General features: G+C 42.0%; 1 protein-coding gene across 5 annotated transcripts in view; it reads right to left on the bottom strand.

Annotated features, from left to right (window-relative positions):
• LOC105281622 (pleckstrin homology domain-containing family G member 5) overlaps positions 1-15,954 on the bottom strand; it is a 116,862-nt gene that overhangs the window by 36,787 nt on the left and 64,121 nt on the right. The window contains exon 1 of one of the 5 annotated variants that reach the window (XM_026972512.1): positions 14,930-15,869. The exons of the other annotated variants lie outside the window; for them this stretch is intronic. Coding sequence (XP_026828313.1) covers positions 14,930-14,974 — 45 coding nt within the window. The 5' untranslated portion in view covers positions 14,975-15,869. Of the gene's footprint in view, positions 1-14,929; positions 15,870-15,954 lie in introns of those variants that run through there. 5 annotated transcript variants of the gene reach the window in all.

Raw genomic sequence — 15,954 nt, 5'->3', positions numbered from 1 at the left:
CGCTTTAAAGCACACACGGCTGCAATATCGTCATTTATAATATCGCAATATCGCTAAATGTCCATTTTAGATTCCGGTGGTGCGATACTGCTGCCATACGGCACATTTTTTTCGAGCGAGCCCTTTGGGTGGTGCGCGCCACCTCCGCATACCTATTAAAATGCAAATGCGCCGGTTCCCGTTTGTGGGCTCGACTCGTAAAACTTGTCCTTAATATCTGAAGTATCGTCAATAATGATCCTCGATATTAGTCGTAAAGCGAGTGTGTTTCGTATGGCGCAGCGAACGTTAACCCAGAAAACGGCACATTTAATGGCTGGAAAGAACGTTATGCGGTTAAATGCAGTGCGCGGTTTAATCTTGTACAGTGCGCCTTTCTTGTATCTTAGAAGAAAAAGTCGCCGATAAAAAGACGTTTCTTAGGGCGCCGTGTGCGTTGCGGTTTTGCGTCGCGTTCATCCCCCGACGCATCCTCCTTCCGGGAGACGTTGTTTCGAGGATTACGCGGATCTCCGGCTGTCACGGCGGCAAACGGGTAACGCAATTTTTGTCGATCCCTTGTCGAAATATGACAGACGTTAGATATCGAGTCGGCACGCGAAAATATTCAAGGAAATCCAGGCTGATCTCGTCACTCCAATGAGTCGCGAAGCGATAGATTATTCAGCGAATGTGCGTATATATATATATATATATATGTTTGATTTCATAATTCACACCAGCGAGATTATCCATCGCATTAATTTTTTTATGTGGAGACCGAATGTACGTCACTTCATTGAAGAAGTCAAAATAAATTAAAGGACCGCATACGACGAGCTCAGAAGATCAAAAGAAGTTCCGGCGGCCTCTACGAATTCGTCGACGGTGGACTAGACTCGCCAAGCTCGGGACGAAGGTCGTAATTAAAGTAGAGCAAATGAGGCCGGCAGTGACGGCTAATTGGATCGAGTGAGCGCGACGAGATTTCGCGTTCGCGTAAACCCGATTATGAACGGCGTCCGCGATCTCCGGAATTAATTCAATGAGCCTGAACGCACAACACACGATTCGCCGATAACAGTTGATTACACACGCGGACCCGTCCATTTATGCTACGTTGTAACGCGCCCCCATTCCGTCGATCGTTATCAACGAAATCATCCTGACGAGAAATTCCATGGAACTCTCGCAGAGGAAGCGCTCCGAATTTACAGATTTACATCTGAAGCGTTCGGTGGAACATGCCGGCACGCTATTAAGAAATCAATGTAACTTTTCCAAGTTTGAGATTAGATATCTCAGAGCCGTGCGACTGTGGCTCAAATTAAAATTCTTCCGAATCGACGAGTCTGCCTCAAGTTTCAAGTTACGCTATTCATTTGCCCCTCCAAAGCACGACTGATAAAAATCTCCTCGACTCGTGGAAACTTATAATTTATTAAGGGAAAATCAATGACGAATTTGCCACGAGATTTGTCTGTCCCTGAAATATGAACGTTCGGGACGTCACCCGGTGTCCTCTTTGCGATTGTCCTGAATCGCGATTCAGATCCGCTCGCATGTTCGTCATCGTCCATTATGTAAAGTGAGACGTACAAAATCTATTTCTGAGGAACGCAACGGTACTCGTGATGTAATCGAAAAGGAGGATTCCCAAGGGTGTCTCCTCGAGTTTTTGCAGGACATCCTCGCTCTTAATCATAGATTCCTTTGTTGCGAAGATCGCACGTAAAGTAAACTTCGTTTACTCTCTTTAGGATCATTCGCATCCTGAAATTGACTATTAGCATCTCTCTGGAGTCGGAGTTTGTTTGCCTGCTAATCAGGCAATACAGTAACAGTAATGATGTAAACTGCGAATGAGAGTCGAAGCTGAGAACCTGACTCGAAATGTTAGGTTCGAATCCTGCCAAGATTGCAATTTTTCATTGTGGTTTTCTTTAAGTATTAATGGATTTTTCCTTTTCGAAAGAAAATCCGTCTTGCCGCAGTGAAGGGACCCATAAAGGAATTTCAATTGCCAAAAATTTTATTTTTCAGACAATTTATTATCACTGCATGAATGTTGCAAATCCGAACGTGTGTCTATTCCCTCCTAAATACAATCCTAATTCTATCATGAAATTGTTCACATCCTGAAATTGACCATTAACAGCAATTCGCCAAGTGTTATTGTTCTTCTTAAATCATTCCTTTCCTCATTCCTCCTTGTTCACTCTGTTATTCAATCCTTTCGTTTACTCCCGTTCTTCGTTCTTTCTCATTTTCGCTGGGAGCTCTTTGAGACTCCTGCTTTGCTTTGACGCATCGCACAAAATCGCTATGTACATGTAAGGCACTTAGACGTATATCGCAGATAGAATTATGCTCCGAATGGAGCGAAATAATCGAATTCGGGAATGAAGCGCCCGCGTCAATGTGATGGGTCGACAACTCATTTATTCGCGCTATCAGTATTACGCAAATTAACGCGTGCGTAATAGTGTCGCGCGCGTATTATTGTTGAAAGTGCGAACGAGTGCTCGACAAATTAAGTTTCCATCTTGTCGAGACCGTCTTACGCGCCAATAAAGAACTCACTGTAAATAAAGTGCACAAGATTCATTATTACTTTATCGCGATTTATCGCGGCCGCGAGAAAATTGAAAACGAGTTGCGCTTTGTTGAATAGTCGGAGGAGGTCGGAGTGGCACGCGTGTGGTACCGTGTAAAGGATGATACGTATGTACGAGCCATTAAGCATGTCTCAGGCGATCGTCCAGCTGCGGTAATATTTCGAAACGAGGCAGTTACGATGCGGATGGCCAGACGCGCTCGCAAATCGATTTCGAGGATTATAACACGCCGAAATAACGATCAATTTTACCGTAAACGTCACCGGCAACGGAAGGCCATTTACGTGAACTTTCGGTGCCACGGGGAAACGTTCTACCGGGAAAAACTAATTGCCAAGGATCGCGACTTAGCCGTTGTAACGGCCCTCCTTCCTTCTGTGCAAATAGGTCGGTTCATTCGCTCGCACTGGAGAAGGAATCCGATTTTTTGCCGACTCATAGTTTTTTTTATCAATTTATCTAAAAACGTCACTAATGGGAATCGTCCTCGCGATTTGTCCCGCGGCTGGAAGTGTGGGACTCAAGCAGAAAGGGGTGAGCGCCTCGAAGAGATTTAAGGATGCTAACAAGTTTGTTACCCTTGCTAAATAAATAATCGATATGTCCAAACAATTTGTAATTTAAGATAACATCCAAAAATTACGTTTGTTGAGAAGGAAAAATTGCAATATTATTAATATGAAGAGAAATCGAAGAGAGATCCAAACGGTTTCTCGTAAAAACTATAAATATCGATTTGTCAAGAGACACTTCGAGATCTCGTTCTCTCAAAAAACAAAAAATGTTTGTGGCCGACTTTTCAAAGGTCGTAAGGCCTTTTGTCAAGACACGGCACTGAGTAAAAATCGCCGTGTCGTCAGCAAATTGTAAAATCTCACAGCCCGGAACCAGTTGACTGTGTAATTTCCGAACATAAATGTTAAATAATAAGGGACTCAGAGTAAAACCTTGAGGACTTGTAACTTCTTTGTATGAATAATAAAGTGAAGAAAGAGAATCGTCAATTATGAATTGAAGTTTATGAAAAGAAACAAAATTATAAATAAAATAACAAGAGGAGGAGGAGGAGGAGAAAGACTGTCCTCCCAGATCGAGACTCTGCCCAGGACTAGACTCGGACATGATTAAGGAAAAGAGAAAAGGAAAAAAGGTGGAAAGGAAGAGAAAAGTAATGAGAGAACAAAAGAAAAGAAAGGAAAAATATGTCAAGGAAGAAAAAGGAAATAGGAAGCGAAAAGCGAAACCGAAACACTAGAGAGATGCCTTATCATACGTATCACTTACGATCCACTCACGAACTGCACTAGACCAGCGCTCGAACGCGACTCTTGCACGGGGATTCAATGATTTCCAATCATTTTTCAGAACGACGGATAGCTCCCTCGCTTCTTTCACTCTCGATACCATTTGACATTTTTTGACATTTGCTAAATAATTACATGAATTTCGAATTACATTCGGCCTGGTTACCGAAAATAAGCGTTATTATGGTAATGATACACATTTGTGTTATATTATAATTATTGCCGTAATGAAACTGATTAATTGATTTTAAAAAGATGTCATTGTAATTTACCTTCCCCTAACATTTCTCGCGAGAATTTAATTTTCAATTAGACGGGTATAACAAAGTTACAGTCGCAGTATAATTAATGATCATAAATTTTGTTCATGGTTGCACTTCGGCGCTATTGTTATCACATTATATATTACTATTTAATTACCGTGGAACAACCGCCGGAAATGAGATGTATAAATATGCATATCGAAGCGCGGAACCAGGTCATTCCGCGTACAGCAAGATAAGAACGTGTTGTTGATCGTTAAGCACGCAGAAACGTTGATGAGTCGGGGCTTAAAGCATTATTGTGCGAGTCGCGCCTGCAGCAAACGGCTGAGAGAGGTTTATAGCGTCAGCTCTTCGTGATGTACATTGTCTTACAGCATCGTAAGCCGTTGCGGTAAACAGCAACTCCGAGCACGCCGTCTTGCGATAGACTGTTCTTGTCGATTATAACGTTTCATATTAATTATATCCACTGGAGCATTACGGCACGCTTTCCTTGACATTTTTACTAAAAATTTCCGCGCAAATGATTATACACGAGTGATGCTTTATGAACTTTGAAAGAATTTTATAAAATTTTTTATTTATATATACATATATAGTATATTTAGTGTATTAAATTACTAATTTATATATCGCTTATAAGAGAAATAGATTTATGCAATGCAATACATATTTTATACATATTTTATACGAATGTGCCTTATATGTATACCAACTTTACTAAACATTTCCCTCGGGGACCGAAAGAGTCCGACGTTAATCTCGCTGCTAATTAAACTTGGACTTGGATATAAATTCCGGAGGAGGGAAGCTAAGCCCCTTCCCTGTATAATATTACATAACACTTTTGTCTCAGATGTGTCAGGTATGCCACGGAACTCGCCTCGAATTCTCCGTCTGATTTGAACTCTCCGGGAGCACGCGATGGACAAAGTTCGTCGCGTTATCCGCGACCGTGGCAAACTCGAGGAAGATGTGCTCGATGAACTACTATTTGCGGCGAGTTCGGTGACAGTCAGCACGAGGTTTGCAAAGCGCAACACGAGATAAATTGTATCAATATGCTCTCATGTGTCTCCATGCTTTTCCGGCGAGAAACTCGCCGACGGCTTGCCGGTTCTCGACTTGGTAAAAATTTCCATCAAATACTCGGCATCGAGTGCGTCTCGGTGCGTTTCAACCGGAAACATCCATTGAAAGTTGTAATAAGCTTCAACGAGCGACGAAAGTTCGTCGCGATCGCAGCATAACGAGCGGAAGTAAGCATGCAAAACGGTGGAATAAGAATTGCAGGAACTTGTCCGTTTTGCTCGTTCGATTTGCGTTCAACTGCAGTTCCAATAGCCTTCTCGATCGTGCATGCAATGTTGAGATGGCCGAATACATTGTTCGCGCGAAATTTTCTCGCGTGATTTGTTAGAGTTAGACCTATTGAACCTTATTCGAACATTTGTGTTGTGCCTTTCACGACATTAAATTTAAAATTCTTCCCGATGATCGACGAATTTTGTTGACATAGCAATCGATCTTTGGATATTGCAGATAATTTTGGAATGTATAAAAAAAATTGCACTACTACGTACAGTCCACATAACGTGGAGAGTGCAATGCTAAATTCGGTAAACGCGCGGTAGCATACTGCAAGTCTAAAGGTGTTATATTTGCACACTTAAAGTGTATTTTTGAATGAATACTCGATTTATGTGTGTTTTTAAAATAATACGAATGGACGTGTTATTTTCAAATTAAACGGGTAAAATGCATAACGTGGATCGAAGTTGTTTTCCACGCTGTGCTATGTGTCTGCGATGCACGTGTCTGCGTCTATGGGGAATCACTTAGGGAGAACAGGTGTGCACGTGACAAGGGAGAAGTTAGCGCGAAGTAATACATAGAGAGGAAAGTTTCGACTGTGGTGTGGCAACGCGCTTTCCTCGGCACTGATAACAGGATACGTTCCCGGCACCCTTATTACGTTCTGGATGCGGGGATGCGGGTGGTTTGCCGTATTAAGCTAGCTCGGACCACCGTTCTCCGGATGGCGTATAACGACGCAAAGCACGACGGTACGAGTAGCGTTAGCCATCTCTATTAAGCCGGCGAGTGTCGAGTGAAAAATTAAGGAGCTCGCGGAAACAAGAAATTATTTCTTTAATGATCAAAAATTGTATTAAAAATGCAACGTAAAAGCCGTAACGTTGACCAAAATGCCAGATATTTCATTTTCGTTTGCGTTCTGCTGGATTAAATCATTGATGCTTGTGTGATAAAGTCCAACGAAAAGCTTGGCTGATAAAGCGCGAAAATTATATCATGCTTCGTTTCAGCGACAAAAACTGGGCCGGCGACGTGTTAGATAATTCTAAAATTAAGCTGCTTTGCAACTGCACATGATAAATGGCCGTCACGGACAACAGACCTGACAATCGCACAAGTTAAATAGCACAATCGAATCTGATTGATAAATATCAGCAAATACAACTTATGAGAAACGCTCGTTGCACAGCTATTAATTAATTGTATTGTGCGTTGTATAAATGTTGTCTAATATCGGTAAATTCAATCGATATCACGGTACAATTAAGGGAATGGCCTACTTTATAAGATAAACAGAACTTCCGCTCAGTATCTTAAGATATAATAAACATTTGTTGTGTTCTCGTACTTGTCTTCAAAAAAGAATACAAGTTGTCAGATTTCTCTTCGAAAAAATATTTGGTTGTAACATACATTCGTTATTAAAAACTAAATAAGCGAGACATGTTACAACTCAATAGGTTTCTCTATAATATTGAGTATCAATATTGATAATGTGCATATACAATATTCACCACTGGTAGTAATTAGAATACGATCCCTGGTGATTAAGAGTAATTGCTAATTTATCATACTTATCGTAACGTGTACATTGTCCAAAGTTTGTTAGATGTTACTCGCGAAATTCCTTCCTCCCCCCCCCCCCCAAATGAGCTGATGGAGAGCTTATACCAATTTAATCAAATCGAAGATTCAACATTAAACAAAACTGCATAAGGGAGAAATAGACCTTTACTTCGATGTTTCTTTTCCGCTTACGTGGCGCGTTCTCCACTCGTTGAGGAATTTCCTTACGACGAAATGTGCAATCCGTTATTTCGAACGTAAGAGGATGACGGAAGTTGAGTGGGGTATTTTCGAAGCATTTCTGCCTTGTGTGCCGCCGTCGAGGCACTTGACAATTCAGTTAACAGTCTTTCAGCGTTACTTCGGCGCAGTCGTCGCAAAGTGCACAAAGCACGCAAAAAGCAACGGAACTTTGCGCTTGCTTGTCATTCTCTTTCTCTTTCTCTCTCTCTCTCTCTTTTTCTTCCTGACTGTTTAACGAGCTTGCCAAATACGCCACGTCGGCATCTGGACTCCGGAAGTGCATTCGTGCGGCGAACTGAATAACTGCGGTAGAAGTTCGGTCCGATCGCAAGAGCGGCAGTCTTTTCTCCTTGTGGCTTATCCGCTCGAACTCGCTGAAACATCCACATAATGAAGCGAGCGCAGGGAAACGTGCGCGGTTGGCAGATGCGAGAAATTCGCGGGATGAATATAATTTGACCTATATATTACCCCTTGCGCAACGGGCACAACGACGAGATCCGAATACAGTAAATCGAGAAAGCGCGCGGTATCCGTGAAAACGAAGTTTTATTACGAAGTTAAGCGGATTCTTTGCGCGGCGTGCACCACCTGGCAATAAAGTGTAATCCTGTAAGTGCGGGTCTGTCGTTCTTGACGAAACAACTCAACTTTTTCCTCTTTCTTTCTTTTTAGCTTGTTAATGTACGTGCACGTATGCGCATTAACCCTTTCGCTTCGAAGAACGTACATATATGTGCTCGAAAAATTGCCGCTTGCATACAAAGAACGTACAATAATAAACGTAAAAATATTGTTGTCAATTGAGTATTTGACAACAGAAAACGCAATCGTGTATCGTCTCGCCAATGACGCGCTCCGTCCACGGCGATCACATTTTGTTACACGCGCGCCGGAGCGAAAGAGTCAAGTAGATTTGCAACGTGCGTGCACGTTGAGAACTCGTGATTTATTTCTATGAAAGTAATTTGCACGCAGGAATTATTTTTGTTAAACGAGGAAACACGGGAAAAACGAGAGGCTAAAGAATTCTAATGGGGATTATGATTAAAAAGGCCCGTGTGAAAATTAATTCTCGGGAGATTAACCGGCTGCGGAAAAAATGTGTCGTGCTCGGTACTCTCCCTCTGCTGCCCTTCAATTTGTTTTATTTCCCGATAAAGTATCGGGATTTCGCTGCAAGTCGTTACGTTGATTTATCGGGTCGAATAACGGCGCGTCGTTTGCGTACACCGATAATACATCTCGGCCAGATAAAAACGATGTTGTCCGATTAAGTAAAATTAAAATAATTCCTCGAGTTACATCTCGTGCAGATGCAATTAAAGCTGGCGCAAGCTCAATTCACACGTCAGTTATTCGAGTCAGCTAAACAAATCGAGCAAATAAATGCTTCTGCAATTAAAGCGAAGCGATTGTTCCTAGAAAAACAATTCGCTCACGCAAATCTGATCATTTTTTCGCAACTCGTCAGTAATATATGTGCACATACACGTACACACACGTACGACGGACAGCTCCAATAATTCGACAAGATATAGAATGTTAATGCAAAAATGATGAAACGACCTACGCCCTGGAGTATCCAGGAACCGCTTTATCATCGAGTATCCTCGCTGGTAAAGCTGCTGCGGCTCGTCGTTATTTACGTGCACGCAGACATCTATTGTCCGATAATAATGGAGCACGCGGCTACAACATTAACCGGCCGGATGGTCCACCTAAACTAGTTCATATCATCCAAGACTGCGGACGTCCGACGCTTCAGTAAACCGGAATAGACCGGTAAGTTAATTCGCGTGCTAAAATTCTCGAGCTCAATAGCCGACTAAATAGCTAAATAGCTCAAATGTTCACCGCGTGAAAATTTAATAATTTTCTGGATGCAGTGCACCACGAGAATCTCCAAATACGCACTGCTCGGTATATCAGTCTAAACGCGAACGAATAATTAAACACTACCTCTTCCTTCGTTTATACAGTTACGCACTCTATTTTTTATTATATTTATTTATATATTTTTTATATGCACTTTTTACGTATATTTTTTTACACTGCTCCTCCACTGCATTCCTCCGAAAATATGGAAATAATTGTTGATTCCAACCTGGAAGTCAAGTTCAATTGTATCTAAAAATCGACAGCGCGAAAGCCTCTAAGTTACTAAATTATCATTCAGCTCGCTTGAGAGATGGAAAGCTCTCAATAAAAAAATATGTGCAGAAGCTATTGCTAAACCATGATTTGTACACGAATTTTCGTTGTGCTTTCAGTAGTAGTGCATCGACGTTTCAAAGTTGCATCCGATCGACATCGCCGGCGTTTTGATTCATTCATTCATTCGGAAGTGCCCGAGGCGCTTATTTCTCATATGTCGCGCGTCGGTTCTCGTTTAACCATCTGTTTCCCGGTGGATGAGAACGTTAAGCTGCCAGTGTAACAATATCGAGCCTCATCTCCACGCTGTAAGCTTCAAGGGAGAATATAATTTCAAGGTTCTTGTACGCCATATTTGCAGTAAATCCAGAAATTGGGCGCGCTACGACAAAACACTCCGACCGTTGTAACTCCTGTTTTGCGACGGCGAAAATGTGACGCGCGGACGGATGGGGTCAATTTGTCTTCTGTTTGCAAGTTAATTTCAAAACAAAGGCACTGATGGAAATCAAACGGTCGCGCGGTAACAAGGAAAATTTAATAAGATTCTCCTCGTCGCGTGACGAAGATGAAAATATAGGAATTTCCATAGACAACATGAAATTTCTCACTATTCGCGACTCGAAAACTTTGGGAAACAAATTTAGTTCTTAAATTGTTCTTTCTGAGTATTACATGAAACTTTGCATCTTTATTTAATCATAAAATTTAATCCACGTGTTACTTTATCTATTTTGTGTTACAATACTAAAATGGAAAGCATCTCAAGACTCTTTTTTATCTTATTCCATAGAGTTTGTATAACTTGCATGTATCGAAGTTGCATGGGCCGAGCTGACGTAGCAGTAGAGCAGACTATTGCGTAAATAGAGCTTGAGGCAAGTGGCTCGGAATATTTCGTCAACCTTACCGAGGAGAGCAAACACATCGCCAAGGAGAAAGCATGCAGCTGCGAAACTTGTTAACTTCATTAGGCAGGAAGGGTGTAAGGCCCCAATTTAATCTCCCTCGCTCCCTCGCACATATAATCGGCAAATTGTATATCAAAACGCAAACTGGCGCTTCATTAAGTTACGGACCATATCTCTGGCCGTGATCGTAATTACTCTGAGGAACTAATTATCGTGCGTTGCCGCGACGCGATTTGTCACCGTTTATTACCTCAGGACGAACGCTCGTTATTATTATGAATGTTTTACAATGGGGTACTCGAATGACAAAATGTTCTGGCGTTCATTTGTGTGTGTGTGTGTGTGTACACACAGATATATATATATATATATATATATATATATATATCGTAGAATGTAGCGTAGGATTTAGCGTATCTTCATAGTGTTACTTTTTTCATCAGTTATGATACAATATAATAATCAATAATTTTTCTTTAATTGCAACTTTGTAGAGTGATGAAACTGCGTCCGAAGAACTTTAGGGAAAGAAAAGATTTTTTAGTATTTTTATGAAAAAAATAAAAGATTTTCCGACTTTTACTACTTAAAATGTAACAAACATCTAGAATGATTGCAATAATAAGTTGTAAATTTAACATATAACTATAGGTAATTATAAAAAATTATATTTTACTACTCATAATTGTGGATCTTTCCTTTTAATTTCGATGTCTCCGCGCACCTTCACGAAGAAAAGAAACGCGAATTGTACCCTTGCGCGTGAGAGATACCACTTGATCGATACCAATTTCAACTTCCAGGGGGAGTAGCAAAATATTGGGTTCAAATACGATCGCGGGTGCAGGCGGGCTAGCCGGGTGCTTAAGCCGATATAATCCTGAAAATTGAGAGGCACTGTTGAGGTCGATAAGATTCGACGACGACATGCAACACACAGAGGAAGGTCTCCGCAGGAAAGTGGAAAACCTCCGAGGTTTCAGCTTGGCTGGTTGGCATCGCGCCAAAGATTATCCCTGCCGTCATTCATTCTCGAGACTTCATAACTCGAGGTGAGTGAAATTGCGGATATATACCACCTACCAACCGTGTACCCGTCATCAGACTCGCCGTCGAACCCTTCTGATCCGCGCCTCTCGCTTACACTCGCCCATATTTCCCGCCATCCATCAATCTCCCGCAAAACACCGTCTCTTCCCTTGTCAGACAAGATGGCCACTTGATGCCTAATATATTCTCTGCTCTGCTTTCGTTCTCGTCTCTCCTTCGTCCGCCCCTTCATCGTACGCGATTCCCTTTCAGTACCATACTCCAGCTGAGCCAACGGGAATTTTCATTATCGTTTCATAAGCTTCGATGCACGGTTCTAGGTTATATACTTTTTAATTAAAGCGCGGGATGGCCCATTTAAGCCTCGACCTGCATGATCCACGTACTCGCGCAGATATTTCGTTCTCCGGGTAATGCATCGTCAATTATTTTCGGGAACGGTAATTATGCCTCGCACGCGAAACGCGCTCAAGAATGCGCAAATTAGCAGACTGCACGGATAAAAATGATGAGAATATTATGAAAAATAACCGAGACGAGAAAAGTCAGGATTATTCTGATAATACTTTAAGAACGCTTGATGTCTCAGAGTATTTTCAGCAAGTATCCCAAGTTACCGAGAAGTTTCCAACTACCGAGTATATTCATAAGCATTATAATAATATCGATATTCTTAAAATAACTTGATGAAGCAAGTTGTTATTATAACAATTAACTCGAAAGTTTATCGACATTACAACGCAGCGCACAAATTCCATATAGTGATTTCAGTAAAACTCCGGGTGAAGGGATAAAATTTTGTCACGGGAACCCATTAGCGCCTGACAGCATGCGAAGGGTAAACTGAAACGCATTAAATGTGGCGCGCGCCACATGCAGGTGCGTGTATCTTGTTACATCAAATACGATCGTATTGCGTGGCAGGCAGTATCTGCGGTTCGATCTTCCAAATCTAGGTCAAGCTAGACGAATATCTTTGACCTGTCAATAGCGCTCAAAAGAATGACCCGAACGACCCGTCGAAAGAGAAGCAAAGAAAAGAAAAAAATCGAACCTACTCCGAAAAAAATTGTCCGGAATTTAATTATCGATTTTATGTCCACATTCTGTCCTTTTCCGCTCGCTGTTAAAAGTAACATTAAATAAAATTTGCAGCGACAACTACAAATTATACAAATTTAGAAATTTGGGATTAGAGATATACATGAAGCTTTCTCTTCTGTACAATGGTTAGGCCAATCGTCAGGCGATACGAAGAGATATAAACAATTACAATTAATTTTTACTTTCGGAAAGACGACAAAGTTCGATTTTAAAAGAGGTTCTTGTTAAAATGGATAAAGTGATACTGTAACAAGCATGAGTTGCATATAGGGTTTCTTCACGATCTTATATCTTATATCTGCTGATGCTGATTTAATCGAATCGGCTTACACACAGTATACAAATACAGATTATGAGTCTCGCAGGTTCGTGTCTTGTGTTATAAATCATGATAAATTTAAATAAAATATTAAATGCATAAAGAAATATATTGTTCACCAATAATTAAAAAAGATATAATGTTCACTAATAATTTGAAATGAAACAATAAAAAAAATGTGTTATGAAGAAATTATAAACATCAAGATCCGAAAATTAATTTTTATTAAACAGACATTGAATTACATGAATTTAACTTTTTACGTTAAATATTCGGATGCATCTCGCATTGTCGACAATAAGTGATATTTGTAAGCGAACGTCCCATATCTAATCAAGAATTATTAATTGTCCCTAATCGATCTCCACTTACAAACGGCACGATCGCGTGCAAATATCATCGCGGCTGTGACGGCATACATATTGAAGATTGGGTCATCGTATGCAGCTGTTACATCAAACATAAGGTAGCGGTGCAAACAGTGGGATAATCGATTAGCCGGCGAATTATATCGTACGCGGACTGAGTGTGTGTCCGGCTCGTTCATTCACGGCTGATAAAAAAGAAAGGAGCAATTGACGCGGTCGAGCCGAAGCGTAAATTACAGACCATGCCGTAACCATGGTATTGTTTAACCGGCGTGATCGGTTGGCTCCGGCGCGTTCAGGCATGATTGATTGATAAATTCGGAAGCGAGTAGACGGAGCGGCGAGCAAGATAATGCATCGTCCCACGATACGTCACGAGCGGAATTTCTGAAATCTGGGTCGACGTTGGAAAACGTTAGGTCTACGCAACACATAGTCACCACGAAATGTCTCCTAATTGGATAAAATAAATTTGCGTTTAATATTTCTAATTATTCGGGCTCCTCGATGATTCCTTGAAGGGAGCACGTGATCAGCAAATGCGAGGGAGAATAATGATAAGGGGAGGAATCCCGGAATTTCCGCCTACGTGAGTGTTTTGAGAGGAAACAATCTATGACGCGCATCAGCAACAGGATGTCCTTCGTTTTAGTTGACTCGTCGACGAATAATGTACACTTTGGTCGACGTAATTGCGAGAACGACTGTAATATTGGTCCGCGCGATAGTACCTCGCGTTGTGTGGAGTATTAGAAAATTAATTATCGTGATTTACTGTAGACATTTTGTGCAACCTTTAAAAAATGTACCAAAAGCTCTCGTTATCAGTTAATGGAATGTCGTAACTGTAATTCAGCGCGGCGCACGATGTTAATAAAAATATGATTTTATCAACATATAACAAATGTACATTTCGCTTTGATCCATCCACAAATTAATTCAGCATGAATAGATAGATATTAAAAAATAAATAAATATCTAACACATACCTTAAATGATTACACACTACAGGCGAAACTGGAACGTGAAATATATCATGTGTATGCTCGAACAATCAGGAAAAGGAAATTAAAACATAAGTAATAACGTGTATTTTGAGCAGAATCCAATAAAAAAGAGAACGGAGTTTACCCGCGTTTTATCGTGAGAATCCCTCGAATTGTCCTCGAATATAAAAAGAGGATTCTAGAGGCAATTCTGGATCTTAGAGGCAATTATCAGTTTCTTTCATCGAGTAAAAGCGTCCTATTAAATCTAACAAGCTGTATGATTACGTAGAAACTTCGAAGCACCGTCTGTCTTGGTATCATCAAGTGCTTCTTTTATCGTCAAGAGTTTTGTTTAGTTTCGCCGATCGCTATGAAAAGGGTAATATGTGGATATACGTAGCTTGCAGCGATTGCAGCTCGCGTTAGAGAAAAGAAACTCATATAACGTTTATATATAGAACAATATTTAAGAACATATAAGTATGAAATATTGTACGCACATGCGAGGCACTTGTTTTCAACAAAATCTCAGTCTTTCATTAACAGTAGCAAAGTGCTGTTTTGCTATTTAGAGGAAGTCAATCATTAATGATTAGAGGTAGATATTATCATCGTATATACTTCAGTCTTCAATATTCCTTTGTAAGGAGCTAAAGCAATAGGACCTACAAAGACCCAAAAAATCCTACAATCGTGATGAAATCGGCGTGGCGGCGCAGTCAGCATGCATGCATTTACCTGAACGCGACCCATCGGCGGCGACACCACCAGAAAGATCCTCATAGCCGCCTTCAGGAAATCATCCTGATTGCGATTAGTCGTCTCCTGCAAAGCGGCCTCCGAGTTGCTCTGGGTGGTCTTGCGGCGCACCTTGCGCCTTATGCTGCCAACTAGCTTCCGCCAATCTTGTCCGGTACCACCGGCCGCGCTACCACCGGATGTCGACGCGGCACCATTCCCGCTCCCGTGACTGGCCGCTGCATCCTGCTGGCCCGTTGCTGCTGGCGATTTCTTCGAAGGGCTTAGGTCGCGGCTGGAACGTCGGCTTGGGGTACCGCGGCCCGGTAGATCCCCGGATGCGGACACCGTGGTGCTACCGGCCCCCACCACTTGCTGTCCAGCTACGATAACGTAGCCACTAGAATCCGTGCGAGCCCCGTTGCAGGGCCTGGGGTCTCCGTCGCTGGACCCGAAGCTCCCGCCGCCCCCGCTGCCGCCACCGCCGCTGCGGCCGTACGAGCCAATTGCGCGAGCCGATCGTCTGATACCACCGCCGCTGCTTAATCGGCGTATGAGACCGCGCACGAGGCCGCTTTTGCGCGCTGTCGGGCCCTCCTTTGCGCGCTCACTCGGTGCTTCCACTCTCCGGCTTACTTGGGCAAGCTCTGGTCCCACAGGGATTAGAGCGCCGCTTTCAACAGTCGACGATTTTCCTTTCTTACGGTCGATTTTCACCTTTTGTGCTTTCTTTTTCTTCTTTTTTCTTCCTCTTTTCAACGATGCTGTTTTGAGAAAAGTAAAACTACACGAGTACCATGCGGTAATTCCCAACCAGACGCGCCACGTCCTTTCGCGCGTTTTTACGCGCTCGACCTTCGGCGTTTCTCTCGTCGTAAATTTTATGGTCTCACTCTCCGCGCGAAAAACAGCTCGCGGAACCAATCGTGTATCGTTGCGCGACCCGAGCTATTCGCTGGGTTCCCGACGAAGTTTCCGTCCGAGAAACCGCCAAGTTCTTCAGCACTTTTATCTAGTCTGCTACT

This window comes from Ooceraea biroi, chromosome 9 (assembly GCF_003672135.1).
Source record: "Ooceraea biroi isolate clonal line C1 chromosome 9, Obir_v5.4, whole genome shotgun sequence".
NCBI lineage: Eukaryota > Metazoa > Arthropoda > Insecta > Hymenoptera > Formicidae > Ooceraea > Ooceraea biroi.
Note: the sequence above shows the minus strand (reverse complement) of the source record. Positions and strands in the feature narration are given on the sequence as shown.